Source organism: Fonsecaea multimorphosa, assembly GCF_000836435.1.
Source record: "Fonsecaea multimorphosa CBS 102226 unplaced genomic scaffold supercont1.2, whole genome shotgun sequence".
NCBI lineage: Eukaryota > Fungi > Ascomycota > Eurotiomycetes > Chaetothyriales > Herpotrichiellaceae > Fonsecaea > Fonsecaea multimorphosa.
The window spans coordinates 835819-862180 of NW_015971636.1; the positions used below are offsets into that span (position 1 = coordinate 835819).

General features: G+C 48.1%; 9 protein-coding genes across 9 annotated transcripts; 4 read left to right on the forward strand and 5 right to left on the reverse strand.

The window, feature by feature from the left end:
- Positions 1-500: 500 nt before the first annotated feature.
- Z520_01246 (uncharacterized protein) lies at positions 501-2922 on the forward strand (the record flags this gene model as incomplete). The annotated part of the gene is made up of 4 exons (XM_016771764.1): positions 501-523; positions 632-863; positions 933-1567; positions 1623-2922. 4 exons carry the CDS (start codon positions 501-503, stop codon positions 2920-2922), a joined length of 2190 nt encoding a protein of 729 aa, XP_016636903.1.
- A 143-nt stretch (positions 2923-3065) lies between these two features.
- Z520_01247 (uncharacterized protein) lies at positions 3066-4109 on the reverse strand (the record flags this gene model as incomplete). Its single annotated transcript, XM_016771765.1, has 1 exon — positions 3066-4109. One exon carries the CDS (start codon positions 4107-4109, stop codon positions 3066-3068), a length of 1044 nt encoding a protein of 347 aa, XP_016636904.1.
- Positions 4110-4767: 658 nt separating this feature from the next.
- Positions 4768-6094, forward strand: Z520_01248 (uncharacterized protein; the record flags this gene model as incomplete). Its single annotated transcript, XM_016771766.1, has 4 exons — positions 4768-5328; positions 5396-5534; positions 5610-5737; positions 5861-6094. 4 exons carry the CDS (start codon positions 4768-4770, stop codon positions 6092-6094), a joined length of 1062 nt encoding a protein of 353 aa, XP_016636905.1.
- Positions 6095-6763: 669 nt separating this feature from the next.
- On the reverse strand, positions 6764-8170 carry Z520_01249 (uncharacterized protein; the record flags this gene model as incomplete). Its single annotated transcript, XM_016771767.1, has 1 exon — positions 6764-8170. The coding sequence occupies one exon, from the start codon at positions 8168-8170 to the stop codon at positions 6764-6766; it is 1407 nt and encodes a 468-aa protein (XP_016636906.1).
- Positions 8171-8859: 689 nt separating this feature from the next.
- Positions 8860-10503, forward strand: Z520_01250 (uncharacterized protein; the record flags this gene model as incomplete). The annotated part of the gene is made up of 1 exon (XM_016771768.1): positions 8860-10503. The coding sequence occupies one exon, from the start codon at positions 8860-8862 to the stop codon at positions 10501-10503; it is 1644 nt and encodes a 547-aa protein (XP_016636907.1).
- A 251-nt stretch (positions 10504-10754) lies between these two features.
- Positions 10755-11745, reverse strand: Z520_01251 (uncharacterized protein; the record flags this gene model as incomplete). The annotated part of the gene is made up of 2 exons (XM_016771769.1): positions 10755-11075; positions 11569-11745. 2 exons carry the CDS (start codon positions 11743-11745, stop codon positions 10755-10757), a joined length of 498 nt encoding a protein of 165 aa, XP_016636908.1.
- Positions 11746-12708: 963 nt separating this feature from the next.
- Z520_01252 (uncharacterized protein) lies at positions 12709-13462 on the forward strand (the record flags this gene model as incomplete). Its single annotated transcript, XM_016771770.1, has 3 exons — positions 12709-12824; positions 12875-13346; positions 13397-13462. 3 exons carry the CDS (start codon positions 12709-12711, stop codon positions 13460-13462), a joined length of 654 nt encoding a protein of 217 aa, XP_016636909.1.
- A 154-nt stretch (positions 13463-13616) lies between these two features.
- Positions 13617-15503, reverse strand: Z520_01253 (uncharacterized protein; the record flags this gene model as incomplete). The annotated part of the gene is made up of 3 exons (XM_016771771.1): positions 13617-14822; positions 14879-15041; positions 15094-15503. The coding sequence occupies 3 exons, from the start codon at positions 15501-15503 to the stop codon at positions 13617-13619; spliced, it is 1779 nt and encodes a 592-aa protein (XP_016636910.1).
- A 365-nt stretch (positions 15504-15868) lies between these two features.
- Z520_01254 (uncharacterized protein) lies at positions 15869-16995 on the reverse strand (the record flags this gene model as incomplete). Its single annotated transcript, XM_016771772.1, has 3 exons — positions 15869-16613; positions 16662-16753; positions 16804-16995. The coding sequence occupies 3 exons, from the start codon at positions 16993-16995 to the stop codon at positions 15869-15871; spliced, it is 1029 nt and encodes a 342-aa protein (XP_016636911.1).
- Positions 16996-26362: the final 9367 nt, after the last annotated feature.

Sequence of the window (26362 nt, forward strand, 5' to 3'; positions counted from 1 at the left end):
GCGCGGAATTCGAAGGCAAATGCCATTTTATGTAGAAGATGTAGTTGTTGCCAGCTGCGCTCAGCTCCCGGGAACCTTGAGGTTTGAACTGAAGATGCTGAAAATTCACCGTTGCTTTGTAGCTTGACTTTGTAACTTCGTCCCCCCGCACCCAAGCCTGCAAATGCCAAGCCCTCGTCTCGATTGTTGTAGTGGCGACAGGCGACCTCAACGTCGTTGACAACTAGGATTAATGCGAGATCCATGCGTCCACGTAGACAAAAGCCGCTGCAGGATTCGCCATATCAGTCGACTTCATCCCATTCTCATGAAAAACATACGAAATGGATCGTCCCACCCCGAGAAAGAGATTGGGCCCCAGAGCCCGATATGCATGCCTGAGGTGCCGTCGCCAGAAACTGAGGGTATGCTGGAATCCTATTCAAGAGCAATGGTTGCTCGGCTGGTGTTCCATTGTCACAGAAACTGGAACTAACACATCGTGTCTCAATAGTGCGACAATGAACGCCCATGCGCGCTGTGTGTACGCTCATGCGTGGAGTGTGAGGAGGGTGAACGTCCAACAAGGTACTTACAGCCCCAACAGTCGATTCCCGAATTTGGGTTCGGACTGCTGATGGCACAGCTTCAGGCGACGTGCAAATGCCGCTGTCAGAAAGAACGCGAAGAAGTCTTCCGACGGTATTGTTCCTGCGGACACCGTCTCCAGAGAAACACGGGAAAACGCAGCAAGCTTGAATGAGAACTGTGATCAAGAGTCGACGTCCGCCCAGGCTGAATGGCCGCCGGACGAACTCCAAAGTCCTGAACGCATGCCATCCTTGAACCAAGATAGGCCATCCACCTACGGTCTCGTGGACCAGGTATGCCCAGGATTCTCCTCTTGCGGAGTTCAATGTGCTGAATGCTGGGCTACATTCTAGCTCCTACAGGGCTATGATTCGCAGAACACGATGCTGTCAGGGTCCGAAGCGATACCGGATGCCACCCCTGATCATTCTTCCTCCGCAGTGATCAATGGGAAGGTGGCTCGAGTGTCTGACCTTATCGGATCTGACCTCCCTCCCGCCGAAGCTAGCATTCTGCTCTTCGAAGTTTTCATCAAGTCAGTACATTGGTTCATGATGGTCTTTCATGAATCATCTCTGAGAGCGGAGATGCAGTCTATACTCACCACTGGTTACGTCGCAGAACGTAACCTGTCCACTCTCGTTTTGATTCTGGTGATTCTGTTAATAGCCACAAAGTACACAACAGAGGAAGAACTGGACAATGTTTGTGCAGGAATCGACTTACCTCTTTTACAATCAAAACTTCTCAAGGCCATCGAAACTCATTTTCTGGCTATTCTCGATCAGGACAATATTGGAACAATACAAGTCTGCATCCTCCTGAGCTCGTTTTATTTCTACCATGGCCGACCGAATCGTTGCTTGGCCATTAACAGTGCTGCGTTGAGGATTGCACAAAACCTCAAATTTCACCGAGAACCGTATTGGCATGGCATAGATGCGACAGAGAGAGAGGTCCGACGGCGTGTCTGGTGGGCACTTTACGTATTAGACGGGTCTGCAAATCCATGTCACTGGTGCAAGAGGTTCAGCCTGCTAATGCGCGCTCAGTTTTGGGTCCATCACGTACGGGACCACAACCACCATAAAGGGGTCAAGATGTCAGGTCGGTCTGCCTCAGAATATTGATGACACATCCGATCGATGCCCCGGCTTCACTTCTTTCGAGAATTTCGAGGGTGAAATCCCACAGGAAGTCACGACCCTCTCGTATCAGCGATACAAGTTCAGGCTGTATCGCATCGCCGAACCAATCATGGGAGAAATCTACTTCCACGATGGACGCCCTGTCCAAGATCTTATCAAGAAAGTGCAAGATATAAACAAGCAACTTCTTGAATGGGAAAAGAGTGTGCCACCGGAACTAAATCCGAAGTCATTTACTTCATTATCCAAAGGCGCTCCCGATCCTCTTACTAGAGTATTTCAGCTCCAGGCCCTCGCACTGCAACTGTCGTACGATAACATCCAGTTGATTTTGCACCGCCCTTTACTCGTCTATAATGGTGTACTTTCTTTGGGACCTCGCCTGAGCGTACCACAACCGCCCGATTTGAGCACCGGATTCTGGGAGACAAGCAAAGAGCTCTGCTGGAATTCAGCCAGGCGCACCTCGTGCGTAGATGAATATCTCGCAACTCTCAAACCTATCCACAACTACCACGCCACCAGCTATATCGGCATCCAGACCTTTACAGCAGGCGTAATGCTTGGGATCTTTGCGTTGTCCAAGCCATTCTCTGCACAAGCACAGGAAGCGAAGCGAAGCATTGGGCGCCTCATCAAGATGCCGAAGCTGCTCGGTTACCGCACGACAATATCAGATCAGACCGGGCTCATCTTACAGCGACTACTCCGCCTGATATTGGACGAGGAGTTGAAAGTGCTAACATCAGACGACGTCGCACCTGCAGCAGTGGCCCGTGGGTCAGACAAGGGATGTCATTATCCAACTGCCAGCGTCGCAACAGCTCGAATAACGGTCGATCTCAGCAACAGTATATCCACAGCGAGCAACGATATGCGTATGCACCCTACCTCGGCGTCGAATGAGGAATCATCGTATGGCAAATCTGCAGTTGGTAGCTCCGGAAATCATCCACTACCGCGAACACAAGGAATCTCCGGCATTGGGGTCAATCCTGTAGAGGTTGTTGACTCACCGGTCCCGCAGCTGCCAAGCTACGGCATTGTTCCTCCCAGTCAAGGCTCGGAAGAGAGCAATGACCCTGTCGGTGCAATATTGTTCAACCCGTCTCTTGGCGGTTCATTCTTTGACAGTGGATTTCTCAATGAGCTCGAAGACCTTGGCCAGGGGTGGATGTGGGAAGACTGCTACCAGTTCGCGTGAAGAGACCAGCAGAGGAGTGTGCTGCAGACATCAATTTTCTCTGTCTGCGACAGGACTATCAACTATCAAGGAGAGCAGTTGCGACTTAGTCGAAACAATCTCTCCCGCAAGAAGCAGTACACAAGCCGACCTCCCTGTCCCCTCTACTCCTCGACGTCAAAGACGTACCTCGGATCCTTCAGTAATGACAAGTACTCCTTGTACCTCACATACTGGTCGCTCTTGTCTGCCTTTGCCTGCTCGCATGCTCTTCTATATACATCGTACCAGTCGTGGAAGAGCGGTTTCCGGTCCACCCAACCAGTTTGGGTTCTGAGCTTGGTCGAGTCGACCCATTGAGAAAAATTGAATACCGAGTTGACGCCGAATTCCTTGTCGTCCTTCGGTCCGGGATCGGCATAGTCCACTTTCACGCCGTGGCACTTTTCCGCCGCTGTGGCGATATCTGCGAGCGTCTCATAGGAGTGGGCCGAGATATTATAGACCTGTCCCGCCACTACCTGTCGCGGCGCCTCTGCGATCGCAACGTACGCAGTTCCCACGTCGTCCACGTGGGTGCCATGCAGGATCGCATTGGGAGTTGAGTAAAGCGTGAAGCTATTGCGGCCGGCGGCTTTGGCAGCTTCGGCCAGCATGAAAAACACGGCATACCAGCTGCCCCATCGGCCAAAGACCGTGGTCGGCCTCGTAATGACGGCGTCGAATGCCCCGGTATGATTGAACATGCTGAGTGCACATTGCGTGCGGTTCGCCAACAGCGCCGGGGGATTGAGCGGGCTGTTTTCCGTGTGGGGAGCAAGTTCAGGGTCGCCGTGCCGTGCGGTTGTCCCGTAGTCCTTGCACCCGCTGCTGAAAATGACCAGTGGCTTCGAGCCACTCTGGCGATAAGAGGCCGAGCTGATCTCCAAGATCATCGCCAGGACATCGTCGAAGTGCGCCTTGTAGTTCTTGATGTCTTCGGAACAGGACACGATAACGTCGATGGGTGGCAGAGAATCGACAAACGACGAGTAGTTGGCTGCAGAACCCACAATGGGAATGATTTCTTCACACACCAGGTCCTGCGCACTACGTGCGCTTCGAAGGAGGCCATAGGTCGTCCAGCCTGCTTGGGAAAATGCTCGGCATACGCCTTGGCCTATAACGCCGTTGGCTCCTGTCACCAGCACAGTCCTAGTGCGCAGCATATTGGAGATGCGTTGTCAGTCTATACGTACTTATATTTTGCAGCAACCCCTACGGTCTCGAAGAAATCCATGACGGTGGCTGGACCTATCTTTAAATGGCTTTACTATTGTCTGGGGCTTACGCAAGCGGTATCTCGGGCCTTTCAGGTACCAACCCCTTCACGGAACCTGACAAATCCATCTCCTGTTTGATCTTCGACTGAGGTCGAGGAAAAGGGAAGAAGAATGCAGGTGAGAGCTCCGGCAGAACCTCAATTCGGAAGGGTGGAAATCCAGTAATACTAGGATTCCGGTTGGTCGGCCCCACATCTTTACTCGAGCCGGTGGCATCTCATCTCATGTAGATCCCGGTGGGAACGACAGGTCGGAACTGCGGTCCAACGTGCTATATTCTTTTGATCTCAAATGCAGCCATGTATCCCCTGAGCAGTGTTTATTGCATGCCGGAGAGGATAGGCCAGTGTGGGACGCTCATTCGACGTTGCCCGGTTGCTAATTGTCAATCAGCAACCATCATTCCCATTTCTCAGCATGTCCTAACCGACAAAACTCACCCCACAGGAAGACCGACTACTTCCTGTGGTGGTGGAGTACATTCATATACAGCCCTTGGAAGCCGACGTGCTGATTATTGAACCTGATGATCATCAAGAACGCCATGACCATGATGATCACCGCGACGAAGCAATGGAGGCTGCGCAAAAAGCCGTATTCCACCCCAGTGCTGGAGGGAGAAGACTCGACGTTCGAGCTCGTGACTGCGCCCCTTGACTCACTGAAGGAGGGCCAGGTGCTGCTCAAGGCTGTCTACCTGAGCAACGACCCTGCCCAGCGGTCATGGATATCTCCCCTGAGTGATCCCGAACGCTCATACCTCCCACCGCTCGAGCCGGGCGACCCTATGCGCTCACTGGGGATCGGCGAGGTGGTTGAGTCGAGAAGCGATGCTTTCCCAGTGGGCACCCTGGTCGTGGCAATCACAGGCTGGTCAGAGTTCTCCATCCACGACACTGAGGGTCTCACGCCCCTCCGCGCGCCAGAGGGACTTCGAGAGACACACTTCCTGGGCGCTCTAGGACTTCCCGGGTTTACGGCGTACTATGCGCTCACGCAGATTGTGGATCTCAAGAAGTCCAACGTTCTGGTCGTGAGCGCGGCGGCAGGGGCGGTGGGTAGCATGGTGGTGCAGATTGCCAAAAAGGTGCTGGGATGTAAAAAGGTTGAGCGCCTCCGCCCCAGCCGGGTTTTCACCTTCTCGTGGAAACATAGCTAACGTTCGAGCTCAGGTCATTGGCTTCGCAGGAACGGAAGCAAAGTGTCGCTGGGTCGAAAGCCTGGGTGCGGATTTGTGCTTGAACTACAAGGCCGCAACGTTCCACGACGATCTCGTCCAAGCGACACGCGGCTTCGTCGACGTTTTCTTTGGTAACAACGCCCTCCTCCACAACTATCGGCCCATTGGCCGGATGAGAACTCTCAAAATTGACAGTGGCGAGCTAGACAATGTCGGCGGCGAAATCCTTGACCTGGTGCTGAAGCGGATGAACAAATTCGGCCGCATCGCCGCCTGCGGCACCATCTCAAACTACAACCGGGACGCCGACCTCGCGGGCCTCAAGAACTTTTATGTGAGTGTCCCCCCAACCTCAACAAATCTTGCGAAGAGATTTGACCCTGGCCGACCCCCTTTCCCGGGCCCACTGTTTTTTTTTAACAAAAAGGATACTGACAGATATTCTGGGTGGGAATAGGAAGTCATAACGATGCGGCTCAAGGTCCTTGGCTTCATCAACGTCGACTGGCTCGACCACCTGGGTGAAGTCACCAACGTCCTGGTCGAGGAGTGGAGGAAGGGCAATCTCCTCATCCGCGACGAGAATGAGACCGTCGTCGATACCGTCTTCGAAGATATCCCAAAGACGTGGATGATGCTGTTTGAAGGTCGGAACACGGGCAAACTCATCACGAGGCTGACAGTGTCGTAGAATCGGGGCCGCTTCAACTATACCCAAAGAATACGTATTGGAAGTATACCTCCGAGAGCAAAGATGATTTTTAAAACAATTCGCTTGCACCAGTGATGTATAATCATGGGTGGAATCTCGTAATGCGGCGGTCTGTTTCCGGCGGCAGAGAACCAGGGGGCGCGAAGTCAAGTGTCGGTTCAGCCTCGTCCACCTCAGCCCCTTAAACAGCTCAGCCCTGCCGATGTCTCCCCTTCTCACACCTCTCTTCATCCATTCTCTCATTTTCTCACCCTCGTCTAAGCTAGTAGATGTATAACCTGTCTCTATCTAGATATTTCATCCAGTGTCTGTAGATTCAGCGAAAAAACTCATTCATACATGACACTTCTGCCTCCGTAAGGGGACCACTTGGCTATCAAGGGGAGGGTTCAGATTTGCCAGACACCCAACACTCCGTCCCCTAGGCATCTACTCACACTCCTCAGCTGCGACCCATGTTCTGGTTAGGAGCGGAGATTGAAAGTTAGGAAGAGGCCACAGGAAACAGTACTGCCGAACAGGTTTTGATGCTGCATATAATATATTGATTATGACTATTAACAACTGCTCATAAGCATCATCACAGGCTGGGATGGAATAAACAAGGCGATATGGCGCGAAGAAGGCATAACGACACCACATTCCGCCTCACATGACACTGCATTTCTTCATCCGAGCGTGCTCATAAGCAGCTCCATACTCGTCAATCCCAGCTGCGATCTCGTTTTGCTTCTGCTTCTCCTTCACATCGTCTTTGAAATTTTCTTTGAGGAATTTGACCATCGTTTTGTCGATGTTCCTTTCGGTCGCCTCCATGACAACCTCCTCTCGGCATAGAGGGCAATGATCCTTCTCCTCTCGTTGCAGGACAACCATACACCTAATGCAAAATAGATGGCCGCACCGTAGTCGGATGGGTCTCCAGGAGATGGTAAAGCATATCGGGCACAAGTAGTCATTGAGCTGTGGGATGATGCTCAGCACTTCTTCCGAAATAGTAAAGCACGTGGCCATGGCCAAATCCTCGACCATGAACGGAGAGGCTTTTGTGAGTGATTGTGCCACCGACTTTTTTGCATGTAAAGCCGTGCGCTTGTCGAATTTTTTCATGATCTTGCTAAGTGCAATGCGGTTAATTTCTTGAAACCTGATCAGCCGCAGGAGGTTGATGTTGATCTGGAGGAAGCGAGACAAAGCACCGTTCGCATCATGCCCCAGCTTTAGGGCATCCTTCTTCTGTTGTGCGGCTAGAGATTGGTTGAAGAGTTGGAATTGCTTTTGAGCATGAGCCGCGTTTCGAGCCCCTGCATCGACCTCATGAGAAGACAGGAAGACTTCGGCGTCAGTGTAAAGTTCGAAGATCTGCCGCCACGCTTCGACCTCTTTTTTGGACCGTTTTGACTTGCTAGCTCGTAGGGCACGGAGTTCGCTGCCAAGTTGAGAGATCTCCTCCCTCAGACGGGCGTACTCGGCTTGTTGCAGACCGTCGAGACACGCCAATTCCCGCCGGAGTGTTTGAAAGAATTCTGAGTCTGCAGTCAAAGGCACTTCCACCGTGTTAAGAGGCTGCCCCTCCGTATTATTCAATGAGTGTCCACTACTCTTGTCTGCCATGGTCCGCGAGGGACCACGATCGCAGGGGGATCTGGGTTGCCCATGAGGAGATTCGTCCTGGTGTTGAGCGCGATCAATGTTAGGGTTTGACGATCTGGCGAGACGTCGTAGGATCCTCCGGGTGTCAGGACTCAGCCATGCGTCCATGGGAGAGCCATCGCGAGGGTCGACGACGATTGTCAGCTTGGGCGTGAAGCTGATCTTCTCACCATCCTCGACCGTATATTGTAGCAAGCTATCATTTACTCTTCCATCCGCATCCGAGCCAACCTGCTCCCATAGAGCATCAAGAGTCTCTTTGTCCAGTCCGAGGCTCAAAAGTTCTTGTTGCACGCGTTTGATGCATTTCTTGAGCTTCTTGTAAGAGATGGCAGAGTTCACCCAATCTGGAGGATATTCGCCGCGGGCGAGGGTAGCTTCAAAGTCCTGGCCAAACTTCATCTTGGGGCATTCTTTAGAGATAGTGAAGAGGAGACGGAGTCGAACGAAGGGTGCGGAGGAAGGAGTAGCAGGGGGCTCAAGGTAGTCGCGTGCTTATTTTCCATCTTCGGATACGGGCCTCCTTCGTGGGGGGAGGGTGACATTAATATGCCTTTCGCTTCCGACATCCCCAGACGGTGAAAATTGCCACGCGCCATATATGGGATTTGTCGGAAATGAGAACCGTGGGGAGAGGGAGAGGATTCCGTGCCGGAGGCTGCTACTGGGCGACAGATGACAGCAGAAACTGCGCCTTTACGCCCATTGCGGGTGAATGCGACTCTAGGGAACTCAAGGAACCAAAGTCAACGTCAGAGTTTTCACGGTTGTGGGCGCCAATTGGCTGAGCGGTATCTCCACGTGATCGCTTATCGGTTCAGCCTCGAACCTTAACGAGGCTAGAAAATGGCGCAGTTTATTTGTGCCTGTCACTCACCGAGTCAGCGAGTACAGGCTCACGACTCACGAGGCTTGAGATCCATTCCACAATTTCGCCGCCCACATTTCTCCGGTATGAGGCCTAAAGAGTCCCCTCAATTGTGGAGGCATTAAGGCGTCGCCGGATGACGCTCATCGATTATTGAATGGATCTAGACCATTGATTTACTTTCTTGAGCCCGGGGAACTTATCCCCTTCCCCTTCCTCAGCCATGGGTCAACGACAATCCTCCGGCAACGCTGCCCAGGAGCAAGCCCCAGTGAAAGCCGACTACTATGATCTCCTGGGCGTCGAAAGAACTGCGACCGACGATGACATCAAGAAAGCGTACCGGCGAAAGGCCCTCGAGTTACACCCTGACCGAAATTTTGGCAATGTTGAAGAGACCACGAGACTGTTCGCCGAGATCCAATCTGCCTACGAAGTCCTCTCCGATCCCCAAGAGCGAGCTTGGTATGACTCTCACCGAGATATCCTTCTGCGCGGAGACCAGGCTGCTGGCCCGACGCCGGATGAGTTCTTCTACAACATTCGGATGACAACCACCGAGGAAGTGTTGAAATTGATGATGAAGTTTAATGGTCGATTGGAATACAGCAATGCTCCTAGTGGATTTTATGGCGGACTGAACGACTTCTTCAAGCAGCTTGCCAAAGAGGAGGACATCGCCTGTCAGTGGGAGAATGAAGAACCAATGGACTATCCCGATTTCGGACTGAAGGACGAGGATTATGACGACGTGGTTCGCCCATTCTACGCCGCATGGAACGGGTTTGCTACCAAGAAGAGCTTCTCCTGGAAAGACCAATACCGGTTAGCGGACGCGCCGGACAGACGGATAAGACGCTTGATGGAGAAGGAAAACAAAAAGATCCGGGACGAGGCTGTGCAGGAATACAACGAAGCAGTCCGCTCTCTGGTTGCGTTTGTCCGAAAACGGGATCCTCGCGTCCAAAACAACCAGAAGTCCGAAGCTGAACGGCAAAGAGCCCTTCGAGAGGCCACTGCGGCACAAGCAGCACGATCAAGGGCAGCCCAACAAGCAAAGTTTGAGTCCACTGGTGCTGAGGCAATAGCTGAATGGGCAAAGTCAAGGTCAAAGGACGAATACGAAGGAGGGTTCTCGAGCGAATCCGAGTTGGAGGAACATGAGTATGACTGTGTGGTCTGCGACAAGACATTCAAAAGCGAGGCACAATTCAAGGCTCATGAGAAGAGTAAAAAGCACATCAAGCTGTTAAAGCAGCTGAAAAAGGAGATGCGCGAAGAGGGTCTAGATTTGAACCTGGAAAACGGTCATACGGCGCGAGACCACGACGATATGGCTGCAGACGGAGACGCAGGCCACGATGAGCAAGCTCATTCGTCTCCTGAAAAGACCAATCTTCCCGAAGGCGAGTCAGATCACGCCGAGATACGGTCCCAGGAAAATGGCACGGCAGAAGCGGAGGACGACCATGATGAAACATCCGAGGCGTCGGAGGAAGATGATTACGCTCCCCGATCGGACATTGAGCGACGACTGGGAGGAGAAGAACCCACAGACAAAATCACCGCCGCCTTTGACGACGTCAGTCTCTCAGGCGGCACGCCTCTGACGTCCTCTGACGCCGAAGCAACGACACCAACACAGCCCAAAGTCGGCAAAGCGAAGCAGAAGAAAGCCAGGAGAGCTGCGCAGAAGGCGGCTGAGCAGCAATCCGACAAGGCTGCGGCAGAGTTCCAGTGTGTCGTGTGCAAGGCCGAGTTCCCGTCCAAAACGCGGTTGTTCAACCACATCAAGGAGAAAAACCATGCCGCTCCGGTGGCACAGGTCAAAGGCAGCACCAAGGGCGGGAAGGGGAAGAAGAGATGACGAACATGTGTTTTCACGAATTGTGTTGGGTCTTTGGTGGGCCACTCACAACGAACTGCATATAGAATATACCCCGGAGGTCTGGTTGCATAGCGGTGGCGTTTTTGAGCGAGTTTGACAACACGTCGAGATCGTCCCTGATTAGACCTTTATAAAGTCTTCGGACTTGATATAATGTTTGTTTTTTTCGTCCGTTGGTGTCTGATACCTAGCGTATATACATTGGTATATGCTCTTTCCAAGCCCGTCCCTTACTGGCCGCCACCACCATCATCCCCCTTCTTCCACGCCTCGGCCTCAAACCCGTCCATCCACCTTGTATATTCCTCCCCACCACTCACCCAGCCCTTGATACCGCCCTCGAGAATCACACTCTCCAGCTGTGCCCTGCCCTTCTGGTCCGCGATGTAATCGGCCAACCAGCCGGCGGCTCTGGTCCCGCGGCCCCGCGAGCTCCCGCAGTAGAAGATGACCAGCGGGACGTGGGCCGCGGCGCAGAGCTCGTACAGCGTCGCGAGCGAGAAGTAGAGCGTCTGCGCGGGGAGGTTTATCGAGTGCTTGATCGTGCCGCCCTGCGGGTCGTGGAGGGGTTTGGATGTTAGAGTGAGTGAGAGAGAGTGAGACAGTAGTTGGGTATAGATGGGACAGGGAGGGCGAGTAAAGAGCATAGGGGGGGTGGGGAATGGTCATGAGTACGGATGGGAGAAGATCGATTCAGTAGTAGTTCTCGTCCTTCTTCCGCGTGTCACTTCGATCACTCCTGTCCTGACACAGCCGTGCTGTTGCGTGACTTTGCACGCTATCATTCCACGCCGGGGCGGGGGCACTTGGGTCGAGTGGTGCTTCTCCCTCCGGCCCATCCTAGGCAAGGAATAATAACAATGGACTCTACCTGATGTCCTGTCCATATCGGCCGAGCATATGGGGAATGCCTTCCGCGCTCTGGACCAAGCTCCTATTTCCTTCCCCCTTTTTCTGGGCTCTAGCGACGCACCCACCGGAAATTGAATCCGTAAAAAAAAAAAGATCTCGCCTGGAAAAAAAGGAAGAAAGGAAAGGACCTACCGCATGGTCATTCCTCCTCAGATCTACGAGGACAAAGTCCCGCCCTCCGCTCTGGCCCTGCCGAAACCGCTCCAGCAGGTCTTCGCGCGTGATGGCTTTGGGATCAGTTTCTCGCGGGGCGGGGAAGTGGGCGTGCCAAGGTTTCTCGTCTTGCGATGCAGGGGCCGTCGTGGTCATCGTTTTTTTCTCTGGTTCGGGGAAAAAAGGGAGTAGAAGCGAATGAGACTAGAGCGTTGCCTTGGGGCGCTTATGTGCTTAAGCTGGAGCTGATTAGATGGTTAGGTGGTAGGTTTTAAGGGGAAATTGGGTAGGAAGAAAAGCCCCTCCAGGCGTGTGGTGCGGAACGTTGTGAGCCTTGAGGCGATGAGGAGAAATATGTTACGGTTCGGGCCGGGACTGCGCACACGAGTAAATAGATCTGTGGCCAAAGACAAAAAGCACGGCGTGTATGTATTGTCTCTGACTCTGTCTCTCAACTACCTACGCACGAACGACCAACAAAAAGAAATGAACTCACCAAGCGCCGCATGACTTCAACGTCGATGCTGACAAGCTCAGTGTGACAGGCTGTCGAGTCTGAGCGGCAATGGAATGGAACCACCCAGTCAATCTATCGAGTGTCGACGGCAGATTCCGGTTGAGATGATAGGTGACAGATGGATACTTCAGCGGGGCTCTCTTCATGCCACCAAAGAAGCAAGTTCGGGCAACCCATCATGAGAAGCTGCGCAGGGCATGAAAGCATTGACGACTAACTCCTGAGACAAAGCTCTGGAGAAGGGTTTCTAGAAGTGCGCCTTGTGAGAGCCGCCAAGCCGCACCGTCGTCGCCCTTTGCTGCAATGGCAAACCTCCGAACACGAGCAGCTACCTATATCTACCTAGCCTCGCCATGTACTCGGTACCCCCTTTGCATTGCCAGGCTGCCTGCTTCGTACACAACCTATCACAAGTTCACCGGTCAGCTGTATGGCCCCCTGTGGCGTCAATGAAGCTTGTTTCACGCAGCGCGCCGACCCTATGCTTAGTTCCAGAGCAAAAGATTTGAAGGACACCTGCATGCTGCGGCAGAGTGGTTGTTGCAGTAGAGAAGATATCGAGTTAGGCTCACGGGACTATCTTACTCATATGCAATGGAAGAATGGGTGTCAAACAGGCCACTCAAGGGCTATCCAGTATGGAGGGACAGATACACCTGCCCCTTGGAACATCAAGCCGCTCCTATCCACCTTATATATGGCAAGGCCGGTCGTCTAGGTCGGGGAATCAGTGACGTCTTGAATGCTCCTCTGATAGCTGCGAACCAGACTCGAAAACATTCCCTCCCCCACCAACATCATCATACTGTTCAATCCTTCAGCCCTGTTCTGCCTTGCCCTGCTGACGCCTTTCGCCCACGTCCTGGCCGTCTCATCGGTCTTCTCTCAGTTCTTTGGCGCCACTACAGCATCACCCCCGAGCGCGACCGAGAGCTTGTACTTGTTTACCATCTGCATGAATGCGATCCACGGTCTCCCCGCGCTGACGGGTCTCCCGCGCAGCGAGTCGATCCAGCTTGAGCAGGAGGCCGTGGACGCTGTCTGTGCAGGCTGTTCCGGTCTCGGCCAGACTCGCATCGACTCGTGCTGCGCGCAGGCCACGTCCTCGGCCTGCTTCGACCAGTTTGCCGCCAATGCTGCACAGACCACGCCCGCCTCGGCCAGTGCCACGCCGACCGCCCTGACCGGGGATTCTAGTCCAACATCCAGCAGCTCCTCCAACGGCGGTGTCATGGTACAGGTAAGACCCCCGCTCCCAGTTGACCGTGACCCAGTGCTGACGCCTTTCAGAACAAGGATCTCATTGCCAGTTCCTTCATCGGAGCCATCATCGGCTTTGTGGGGTGGATGTTGTAGGAAGCAGAGGACCAGGCGGATGACAACATATATCAAGCAAGAGAGCACCGACAATGCTCTGCAATATGTAGGAACGTATGAGGTACACGAGCAACGCTGCGGTAACAATTGTCTTCGCCTTTGTGCAACAAAGACTCTCTTCACCATGGCGTTTCTAATCTTCGGGGTACTCATCCCTCACGTTACTCACAAAAGTTCCGGTCTCTGGGTCATACCGCTTAAACCACTTTCCTATCTCAATGGGGAAAGCGTTGATGCGGTCCTCTGTGATGTCACTCGCAGATAATAGCATCACGTTCTCCTCTGCCACGTAGCGTGTCGACTCGTCCTCCACAAGCACATTATAAAAGGGTTGATGCCTCCCATTAGGCAAGCGGTCGACTTGATTCATGGTGATCCACTGCTCTTGCATGCGACAGTAGGGATCCCACCCGTAAATCACGGCCAGATAGCCTCGACGACGGTGGGTGAAGACTTGTCCTATCCCGTACTTCACTAATGAATTCCGGGGGTCAGACCGATATTTGGCGGGGCGTGACTCGTGATCCGACTCCTTGAGCTGAGAAATTAGGTTTCGGTAAGCACGCGAGTCCGGTAGAGTGTACGTAAGTGGTAGGACGTGGGTTTCGAACAGATGGATGTCTAGGTCAAAATACTCGAGAAAGTGCTGTGTGAGGACGGCGAGGTGTTGGCGTAAGTGGGCGGGGTGCCTGATCGGGTGGGATGCGAGGATAACGAGGGAGAACAAAGCTGCGTAGGTGGCCAGATTGGCGTTGATCGGATGCAATGGAGGATCGGGATCGTGAGACGGCGAGGATAAGATATTGTGGGCGGTCCGCACTGAGAGGTCCCGGGCAGACGCCGGCGACATGTATGCGACGCTCTGAGCTGCTGTTGCGCCTGGGTTAATGAATTTGAGCTGTGTCTCCAACCTCGATCGGGAGATGGGTTCCGAGTTGTGGAATGGGTCCATATATAAATGTGTCAAGTCGGATGGTTCCTGACTCGCGGATTCTGGGAGAGGGTGGCCATCAAGGTCGAATCCTGGCGGAGGCTGCACGACCGCATGGACATGGAAAGGGTAGCTACAAGCTTCTGCGCGCAGGTCGAATCGACGAGCCACGTAGCAGAAGATGACTGCCGAAATAAGTGGTATTGAGTTTCTGTTCGTGCTAAACACAGATACTCCGAGGAACATATGATCCAGGCTGTGGTAGTGTCGATCATCCTGGATACCTACCCATTTGTTCTCCAGCAGATGCTCGGCGATAACGCTCGCTTTCTTCCGTGGAGACAGTTCGTCGATGTTGGGGCAAGCGTCCCGAACGGAAGCGACGTAGGAGTCAAGCCGAGCAAATATCTGCCGCGAGGTTTAGTTGGAATGGTGGCGAAAACATGGTTTGGTGGACAACTCACTTCGGACATGTCCCCTTGGGGTCGTTCTTCGAGGATAAACATATCGTAAGCAGATAGCGATCGTTCAACCGCGTCCGGGTAGTGTTCTGCTGCCTTAATGGTTGTCCATTCCTCAACCGCCAGCAGTCTTTGTACACAGCCTAGAGCTGCATGACTCCAGTATCTGGAGAAAGGTCAGAAGCATGGCTGGGATGCGGAGTCGGAGACAAACTTACTTCTGCGCCAGATGGTTCGGAGACCGGGGCGCGTCCCAAAACATGTTGAACAAGTCGTCTTTGGCGTCGTAGCCGGCCTCCAAGATGATCTTCATTGAGTCAAGTCGTCCAAGCTCCTCGGAGATGATTCTGTCAAGAGCCTGTCGAGTGGTCCTGGACGTTCTGCGGCGCTTTGCAAACATGTCCTTCCACCCAACGAATGAGCCGTCTCGGAGTTTGGCGGGAAAATCATGCCGTCGATCCCACCATCTGAACGAGTCCTGGCAGTACTTCTTCCATAGAAGCGGTTCCTGCGCGGCATCTGCGAGGCGGTGGCAGGTTTGCTGCACAGCAGTGTTGCTGTCATACGGTAAGTATGACAAAATGACCTGAATGACCTCGTTGGGAAGTTGGGTGAGTGGCGAGCTCATCGCGACCTATTTCCTTAGGCAAAGAGGAGGGCGGTAGGCATGCACCTTGTTTCCGCGATTGAGGACGTGAGGATCTGGTGAATTACTCGGTATCGTGGTGATTGATGCGTTTTTCAGGATGAAGTTCTGATTGTCCAGCCGAGACTCGGAAAATGAGGCACGCGATGGAAACGTCATGACGGCCAATGCGGAGCCAGCCAATCAGTGGCCAGCAACCGGCTACTGCCCCGGATATATGTATAGAGGGACCGAGTGAGAGACCACAGATTGAATCCCCAAGAAGACGCTGGTTTTGGCTCAGGGAATGATGAAATCGAGTTGGATCTTTTACATACTGCCCAGTCAACATGGCATCCCGCACACCTCTACCCCAAGGCCTGCTTCAAACTACCCTTGTCAGCATGAATCCTGACCATTTGCGCAAGGAAAGGGCCCCAATCCTCCCGCGCTCTCTCCATCTTCATCCTGTCCGCCTCCAAGCTCCAGGAATCATTTGATGCAGTCAGAGAGAGTAACGAGTACTCCAATGAGTTGCTCGTTGCTGATTCCAACTGAGCCTGCAGCTCTGGGAGAACCATCGCAATCCAGCCATTTCCTTCGTCCACAGTGCCCAACTTCCGTGGAAGCCGCTCTAGTCCATCCATTCTCCAAACCACTCCTCCAGCGGGCACGTATGCGACGAAATGAAGCCCACTCTCCTCCTCGTTCAATTCGTCTTCTGCCTTGCGTTTCTTGCGTGGCCGCTTTGCGCCTGCGGCTTTCTTCCTCTTCTCCGCTGTAGCCATGTCCTGCTTGAGACGAAGATCGACATCCATCTTGTCAATTTCTGTGGCAAAAGAATTGTGAACGTCTCTGACATGGTCGAATCGATCCAGCGCAAGGCCCCGTTCCATGGGTGTCATATTCATTGTGCTGGCTCGGAAGTCGTTGAGCGGTTGGCCCAGGTTGATCGTCGCGTGGTTGTTGACGATATTCATTAGAGCAACCGTGGCACAGGAGTTGGAAAGGGTCTGGTTGGCGAACCAAACTCCTGTGGGAGGCTCCGTAAGATCGTTTTCAGTTTCTGGTGCGGCCCATCGTGACAGAAATATTAGGCCGTAAATGCTCTGCCTGCTCACTCATCAGCCACAAATTACAAGCACGAATTGTATTGCTTACGGTGGATACTCAAACACGTTGTCGAGTGGCACAACTTCGTTGACCTGGACATTGGGAACACCCCATTCTCGCAATAACGTGCTGAATACAACCTGGAGCAAATTAGTCGAGGACTAGTCAGCGAAAACTGGGGAGGTATTACCGGATCATTTTCTATCTCTGCCCATCCTTTCCATGAACCCAGTGGGTCATTGGCGAGGGTGACGTCTTCGGTGGTGGTTGAGGTGGTGTCTAGCGGGGTTGAGGCTGCTCCTGAACTCTCCTGAACTGCATCTCCTTCGGTCGGTACGTCCGCTTCCGGCTTCGAAATGGCAACATTTTCAGCGGAAGGCATCGTGATCGGTGTTTTCGAGATGGGTGAATCCGTGTGCTAGATAAGATCATGGCCTAGCTTGAGTGACACGAATCGCGCAGGTAGGGGAAATGATGGCTGCAAAATAACCTTGGATGCCGGAATACAATTGGGCTGCTCTTATTTGGGCGGGGCTACGTAAATAACGTTGCCACAGAAGTGATCGCTGGGAGACTGAACCGGCCTTTCAGTTGTATAGAAGGAGGACCAACAGGACAGGCTGGTCGGAAAAGAGTCTGATGTGTCGAACGACAGAAATCTCCATCTGGGCAGGCGGCAATTTTCTCCCAGCTTCATCCCAGGCTCAAAGAGATACGGTAGTGGAGCTTCCTCATGTCTGAGCTCCCACCGAACAAACCAAGCCCACAGAGGTATGGTTGATATATATATGAATTCGAGGGATTTGTAGATTTTGTCCCGAAGGTGAGATGAAGACGTGCGAATTCCGCGTGCAAGGCTGGATGATGTCACCGTTGTCGCCAAGCACTACGGAGTACAGTCGCGTGCAAAAATCCAAAAAATTAGTAAGTTAGCCGAGTGTATAATTATATACCACACTACTATATATATATATAGCGATATAGCCCTATAAAGCTTAAAATAGTATAAATTACGTAGAAAATCAATTCTCTATAATACTCTAGCTTAGATTAATATAGCTTCGCGACCTCGTCGTAGTTCTATATCTTCTCGTCGTCTCCTAGAGTTACGCGGCGCGATACTAGAAAAGAGAATTAGAAGATATATATTAACGCTAACGTCTATTAGGATAGTATCTCTAGTCTTAAGAGAGCTTATACTTATCGCTCTAAGATCGATTAAGATCTTAGAGATCTTATCTATTAATTTAGATATTATAGAATTAATAGAGAGCGTTAATAAATAGTCTAAAATCTAGTCTCTCTAACTTATATTTAACTAATTTAAGAGCTTTTACTAAATATAAATACTAATTAAGAAGACTTAGTAAGATACTCTAGATTAGTCTAAACTATTTATAATAAAGAAAGCTACGCGATTAGTCTAAAAGAAGCTTAATTATTCGTAGCTTTATAACTAGAATACTATATAGATTTTTAAAGATTCTAATAGTCTATCTAAAGATTTCGCTAAGAAGAATAATAAAGATAATATAGATAAATAAAATCGAGAGAAGATTAATAGAATAATTAGATATAATTATATAATAGTCTTAAAATATAGTTATAGTAGTAATATAATTAAGAAAATAAATATATCTAAATCGCTACTCTTTTATTAACTATAAACTATTAAATAATATAAAAGATATAAGAAAACTTTAACTTTTAGTTAGATTAATTCTCTAGAAGTAAAAGTATTTATAATAAATAGAAAGATTTTATAATATAATATTAAAATATAAAATATAATAGATTTTAATATATATATTATTATTAATCTCTATCGAGAATAACTAGAACGTAAGTTTTTAGTTATTTAATATTACGTCGAGAATTCTATCTTTAGTAAAGATCTTATTTTATTTATAAATAATAAGAAATATTAGTAATCTAGCTATAGAAACGAGTATACTTTTAAGCGATTTATAAGATAATAATAGGATATTATTTACTTAGAATAGCGCTAGAAATTCTCTATATTAGTTAAAATATAATTAGTATATATAGTTAAGTCTATTATTTCTTAGCGGACTATTCTAGAGAACTTAATATAGACTAGATAGCGGCGAAATAAAGAGTAAATAAGGACTATAATAAGTATTATTTAATATTAGCGCTAGACTATTACGGCGATTAAGCTAATCTATTATACTATTAGCGATATTAATCTACTCTAGATTATAAGAAAATAGATTTATTAATCTAAATAATACCCTAACTATAGCTATATTTACTTTCCTATAGACGAGAATTACCTTAAAATAGATATTATTACTATATAATAATAGAGTAAAGCTATCTATAAGAGCGTCGCTATAATTAATTAGATCTCTTTTATCTTATTTATAAGGTTTTAGAGAGATAAGAATAACTATGTAAATAAGAAGGTCTTAAGAAATAGGACGTAGATCGCTACTAGTAATAATAGTATTATAGTCTAGATTATTAGGTCTTAACGGGCCCCTTTCGTCGGTGCGGCTCGCCTATTAACTCACCCTAATCATACCCCGGCTTACCTTCGGCTCTACTCAACTCTCCCCGACTTACCTTTAACTCACCTTTAACTCACCCTAGACTTACCTCGACTCACTCACGCTCTTATAACTATATAGGCCAACGAAGAAATAGATATTCTTACTAGGTATTATCGCCTCGCCCGCGGCGACTAGGGAGTCGGCCTTAGCCCTCTCCCTCTTATTTTTACCCCGGGGATAGAATATTTTCAAAAAAGAGGAAAAGGGACGATAAGTCCCCCCTCCTAGCGAGATATCTATCTCCGTCTAGAGCGAACTACTCTTCTCTCGGTAAATACTTTTCCTATCTAAAGCTATTATATAAGTCGCCGCGATAGCGGCCGTTTAGAGTCTTCAGACCGCTACCGACCTAGAACGGTAGAGGCTACGAGAAGCGAACGGCTATTATAGAGCGATCTAGAAGACTAATAACTCTCTTATCTTAAAGCTAGTTAAGTCTATAACGGCGGCGGCTTATAAGAAGACCTTATATAAGTAGAATCTATATATTCATCTAGACGAGTTTTGATAAATAATACTCTAACTCTCTAATAGTTTCGTTAAAGACTATACGATATAGTTCCTCGAGTATATACCTAGTCCCTTCTAGACGAAGATAGCGAAGGACTTCCTCCTCTTTTATACGAGAGAAAGAAAAGAAAAAGGTTAAATTAACTAGTAGCGTAAAATCACCGATTCTACGGTAGAAACGTTCTAAAAAAATTTCATAACCGTCTAGTAAAGAAAAACGAAGGATTACTTCCCTAAACCGCTACGCGATACGGTTCTAAATATACGGTCTACGTTCCCTAGCTACTAAGAAGCTAATTCTCACGCCTACTATAGCTTATTAATAGAGAAGATAATAATATCCTCGATCTATCGAAAGACCGAAGACTAGTCAAGAATTACACCCTTTCCGACTTCGAGACGGTTTCCCGTCAACTTTAATAGAACGATTAGCATAACTACTACCACGAACTATACCGATAGAGATTACACTTTCTTTAGCTTCTCTACTATAGAATATCTAGACAAGCCGGCGAATTCGAAAAGAATCTACGTTTCCGTATAGGTAACCGACTCCTCCGCTAGCGTATTAACGAAATAAGTTAACTATATTCTTTAGGATATTACCGTTACTTAAGTCTAGATAACGATATAGCCATAGATCGTACTTAATCTACGGCGAGATAAGGCGAAGAGCCTTTAAGATTTACCTCGAGAATAATACATAACTACTATATTTAGAGGAGAGTCTCTCGATATTAATAGTTCTAGACTAGAGTATTTACTCTACGAGTTAGTTAACTAACTATTCTACTATAACGATATACTATATTTTATAGCCCGCGCTCTCTCGATTAGCGCGCTACAATACTATAAAATATAGGCCAATATTTACTCTATAAGTAAGCCTCGAGAACGAGATTATCGTCTTCTCGACTACGAAGATCGCTATCTAGATATACTAATTTTCCCACGCTATTACGCGAACGAGTCGGTCGATAACACACTAACTTTATCCTCTCTCGCCAGCCACGGTCTCGTAAATCTCGACTATCAAATAGACTTCCGGGAAAGCCTTATATTTTACGCTTCCCGTCGAGAGACGCTATTAAAGATAGATAGTAAGTATAACCTATTCTATTCGCGAGACAAAAGCGTCGAGACTAATAGACTAGACTACGGATATTCTATCAATAAACGTATACGGTTCGGTACCTATCAGAATTAGGATACCTACCCTACGGCCTACTAGCCTCGCATTAGTATAGTTAATAGTCAAGCGACATTTTTCGAGCTTAATCGCTAGAATATACGGATCCACGAGCTATTTCGCGGATACTTATTATATCGAAACTATAACCATCGACCGGCGCTCCTAAAATATCGAAGGCGATAACTTAAAGAGTCAACACCGACCACGGGTAATAAGAAGACTATTTCGTCGATCGACGAATATAATATAAAGAAGCGATAGAAGCTCTATAATCGGAGACATTAGACGCGAGATTAAGCCGTATAGAAGCACTAAATCTCCTTATAAGTAGAGCTATAGACGTTAGAGGACTTTCTATACGAATCGGACTTTATATATACTAGGAAGCTAATACCCGAGCGTAACCGGCTAGCCGAGAACCTATTTAAAGAAGAGAGTCTCCGTAACGAGGTTAGTATAACTATCATAGACGACCTAGTCCGACTCCTTTAAGCGAAAAAGTTATAGACGCACTACTAAGGACTTAATAGTTTATTTAACAAATTGTTACGAACCGACCTTCATACGGCCAGACAATCCTGGAGCAGGAAGGGAAGGTCAGGCGAGGGAAACGTGATACAGCCTCGTTAGCAAGGCTGATCAACACGTGACAATCGAGAAAGGAAACAACCCGTTGCACTCGTTGCCATGTTGCATAACAAAGGACTACAATAGGCGCAACAGTGCAATACCCAGACCTACCTAGATAGGAAACCTACCTAAAGTATATAGTCAGCTAGGGACGCTTCTACAGGAAGCATAGTTAACCTTAATTACAAAGAATCGAGTTATTCTCGGTTTAATCGCTTTGCGTACAGCTGCATACTATACACTTAGTTTCCGTCTCTACTATATCGAGCCCCACTACTATATCACTAAGTAAACCACTTCGGGTTTACTCGTTGATACCTTACGTGTTGTAAGGCGACTCGTAATATTTTGACTATTATCTTAGATAGTAAGTGGAATCAACGGCTATATCTAGTAGCTCTAACCCTAAATCACCCGAGCCTAGGCTCACCCAATAACCTAACGTATCTTTAATAAGTGTTAATACACTAACTATTAATAATATAGACGTCGGAAAAATGAAAGACGATCTTAAGGTTAAATACTTCTATAGAGATAGAAGCAAGCTTAGTATGTATCTTGTGTAGTTAAAGGCTGTGTTTACCTTATAACGTGCTAAGTGCTCTACCTATGCGGAGCGGGTCTTATTTATAGGACTTTAGCTTCGCGGATCTGCGTTTAAATAGTTTAAACCTATTATAGAAGATTACCTTAGATCTGCCGTCGGATAACGAGACGAGGAGACTAACTTGATCTTTGGCAACTTTAGTATATATAAGGAACGTATTAAATAGATCTTTAGAATGCTAGGGGAGGAATAAGCAGCCTTATAAAGGATCTACTAACTTAAGTAGACTAGATCTACGGCTCGCTACTACGCTATATTCTAACGCCTAGCGTCAAAGCTTGACTGGGAAGATAAAGCTTTCGCCTCAGCCTATTACTAAGGCCTGAAGGATTCGGTTAAAGATAGGATAGGAACGGATCGTCCTAACGAGTATAAGCCACTCGTTGAACGTTCTATCGAGATCGACAACTGGTTATACGAACGACAGTTGGAAAGAAAGGGATTATATTTTAGGGGCACGACTTACAAGAATAAACAACACTACGGCGACCTAATAGACTTAGATATCCTCCGCGTAGGACTAGACCGCTAGTAGGTACGCGTTCGCGCGGCCCCGGAGGATTATCGCAAGAAGAAATAACTAGGGCGTAGGATGTTAAAGTCGGAGCGAGAGAAACGTAAGAAAGAAAATCTATACTATATATACGGAAAATCCGGACACCGTACGAAAGAATATAAAACGGTCCGTACGCTGTATATAATAGACGACGGTATAGCCGGTTGTGAAGAAATAAAGGCCGACACTTCATAGGAAACCCAGATGATAGCCGACGGTTAGGGTACGATAGTATAGATAGGCTACCTAGGTACGGAACCTTAACAATAGGTAGGTAGACCCTATCATAAGAAAACGATTCCTAAGGAAGTGTTACGAACCGACCTTCATGCGGCCAAACAAGCCTAGGGGCAGGAAGGGAAGGTCAGGCGAGGGAAAACGTGATACAGCCTCGTTGGCAAGGCTGATAGGCACGTGACAACCAAGGAAGGAAACAACCCGTTGCACTCGTTGCCATGTTGCATAGCAAAGGGGCTACAACAGGTGCAACAGTGCAATACCCAGACCTTCCTAGATAGGAAACCTACCTAAAGTATATAGTCAGCTAGGGACGCTTCTACAGGAAGCATAGTCAACCTCAGTTATAGATAATCGAGTTGTTCTCGGTTTAATCGCTTTGCGTATAGCTATATACTATACTCTTAGTTTCCGTCTCTACTATATTAAGCCCCACTACTATATTACCAAGTAAACCACCTCGGGTTTACTCGTTGACACCTCACGTGTTGTAAGGCGACTCGTAATATTTTGACTATCTTCTTAGATAGTAAGTGAAATTAACGGCTATATCTAGTAGCTCCAACCCCAAATCACCTAAGCCTAGGCTCACCTAACAACCCAACGCATCTTCAATAAGTGTTAATACACTAACCGTTAGTAATATAGACGTCGGGAAAATGAAAGACGACCTCAAGGTTAAACACTTCTATGGGGATAGAAGTAAGCTTAGTATATATCTTGTGCAGTTGAAGGCTGTGTTTACCTTATAACGTGCTAAGTACTCCACCCACGCGGAGCGGGTCTTGTTCGTAGGACTCTAACTTCGCGGATCTGCGTTTGAATGGTTCGAACCCATTATGAAAGATTATCTTGGATCTACTGTCGGATAACGAGATAAGGAGACTAATTTGATCTTTGGAAACTTCGGGGTGTATAAGGAACGTATTAAATAGATCTTTGGGATACCAGGGGAGGAACAAGCAGCCTCACAAAGGATCTACTAACTTAAGTAGACTGGATCTACGGCTCGCTATTACGCTATATTCCAACGCCTAGCGTCAAAGCTTGACTAGGAAGATAAAGCTTTCGCCTTAGCCTATTACCAAGGCCTAAAGAATTCGGTTAAAGATAGGATAGGAACGGATCGTCCCAACGAGTATAAGCTACTCGTTAAACGTTCTATCGAGATCGACAACTAGTTATACGAACGACAGTTGGAAAGAAAGGGATTATATTTTGGGGGTATGACTTATAAGAATAAACAATACTACGGCGACCTAATGGACTTGGATATCCTCCGCGCAGGACCAGACCGCTAGTAGGTACGCGTTCGCGCGGCCCCGGAGGATTATCGTAAGAAGAAATAACTAGGGCGTGGGATGTCAAAGTCGGAGCGAGAGAAACGCAAGAAGGAAAATCTGTGCTATATATACGGAAAACCCGGACACCGTACGAAGGAATGCAAAACGGTCCGTACGCTGCATATGATAGACAACGGTACAGCCGGTTGTGAAGAAACAAAGGCCGACACTTCACAGGAAACCTAGATGACAGCCGACAGTCAGGGTACGACAGTATAGATAGGCCACCCAGGTACGGAGCCCCAACAATAGGTAGGTGGACCCCACCAAGAGGAAACGGTTCCTAAGGAAGAAGCCACCTTAGAAGAACAGGAACTTAACGAACGATATAAGATCTTATCCTAGACGGTATATTACGTAGATAACTACCTTATTCACTACTCCGAGAAGGCAGAGAGTGGATAGTTTCTAAAGTAACCGCGGAAAATCAGGAAGGCTAGAGCAATACTAAAGCGCTAGGAAGCATTTAGGGCTATAAATAAGAAGATCGAAGATATATAAGGTATCTAGATAATACGTATACTAGAACTAAACGACCCTATTATATTTGTCGTAGTCAAACATAACGATAGAAACCTAATACTAGTTACCCCCTATTGGAGGAGTATAAGGTGTTAGTATGAGGATAACTATAGGATGATAAGGGAATATAGGCACTCTATCATTAATTTGAGTCAACCACTAGCCGAACCCGTCCTAGTATACCTACTAATATATAAGAACGTAGAATATACCGTTCTAGGGGAATATTCGCACGTGGGAAAAGGGGAAGACGTAGTTACGGTACCGATAGTACCATTACAAAGCCTCAACGTAATGACGGGATCCGAGTTATACAACGTAGTACGCCATATTAACCGTGATTATACGTATCCGGGATGCTGGGAATGCAATATAGCCGCGCATATATTGAAAGCGTAGGCCAATATTGGGAACGTAGACGACTATAATAACGATTTAACAATAGGATACGCTAAAGGGTACACACTGTGTGAGAGTTACCGAGATAACGGGACGGTTATCGACGAAGAAGATGAAAACTTGACCATGAGCGACGATATCGTCTCACGATAATACGTCATACTTAACATAGACGGAAAGGAAGTTGAAATCGCAATAAACTATTAGGACGTGAAACCTTATAAGGAAGACTATATATACGATGGAGAACACCGGCATATCGTGTTCACACCGTACGAACTCCTAAGAATAATAATACGTAAGGTTACCCTATAGTGGTGTTAGGATAGAGACTGTGAAGAGAAAGAAAACAGCTATATATACTAATCGGCAGAACCTAACACTGTCAGAATCAATATTCTAGAGGGAATAATGAAGAAAGTCGTTAAGTAAAGGACTTAATAGGAATAATTCTAGAAAGATATAGGAGTTATAGAAGAGCTAATCCTATCCCGGATAGGATTACTAAGAAAGTGGAGAGTGATCGACGACCGCGAAAACCCAGATCACTACTATAGGAGACTAGAGTATAACGAGGTACTCTATAACGAAAAAGAATAGTACCTACATTACTATAATGTCGATCCGAAATACCTAGAGTTCCCAATCCCTAAGGGAGTGTACGGTAGTCTACTAGCCGCCGGCGCGATATATAAAGAATAAGAATACCCTTAGAGGAAGGAGTTATATATACATTACTAAAATAGCAACCTAAATATAATATTTGTCGATAGTCTAGAAGGTAATGGGAGCCCTAATTAGCTATACGTTCTGGACGAGCTAGTCGACGATAGGGCCGATAGAAGTTTTATCGCCGGAGACTTCCCATACCCTAATGAAGAAAAATGCCTTATATAAATCGCATATAAATACGTTTACAATGTGGACCTAACAGTACTATATATACTAATACATCCGGACGGAGTATTCGGAAGATTAGAAGAATATCAAAACGAGAAGTGCGGATAGAGAGATGAACTATACGTATATTGGCCAAAAAACTTGTGAGTGACGACCTAAAGAGGCGAGGAAGTTACAATAACAATCTAAGGATTGGAAAGCCTTAAGAGTTGAGAGAGATGACCGCGGATAGCTACTACGTAGTCCTCACAGTAGAACTGGCGGACCTCCAAATATC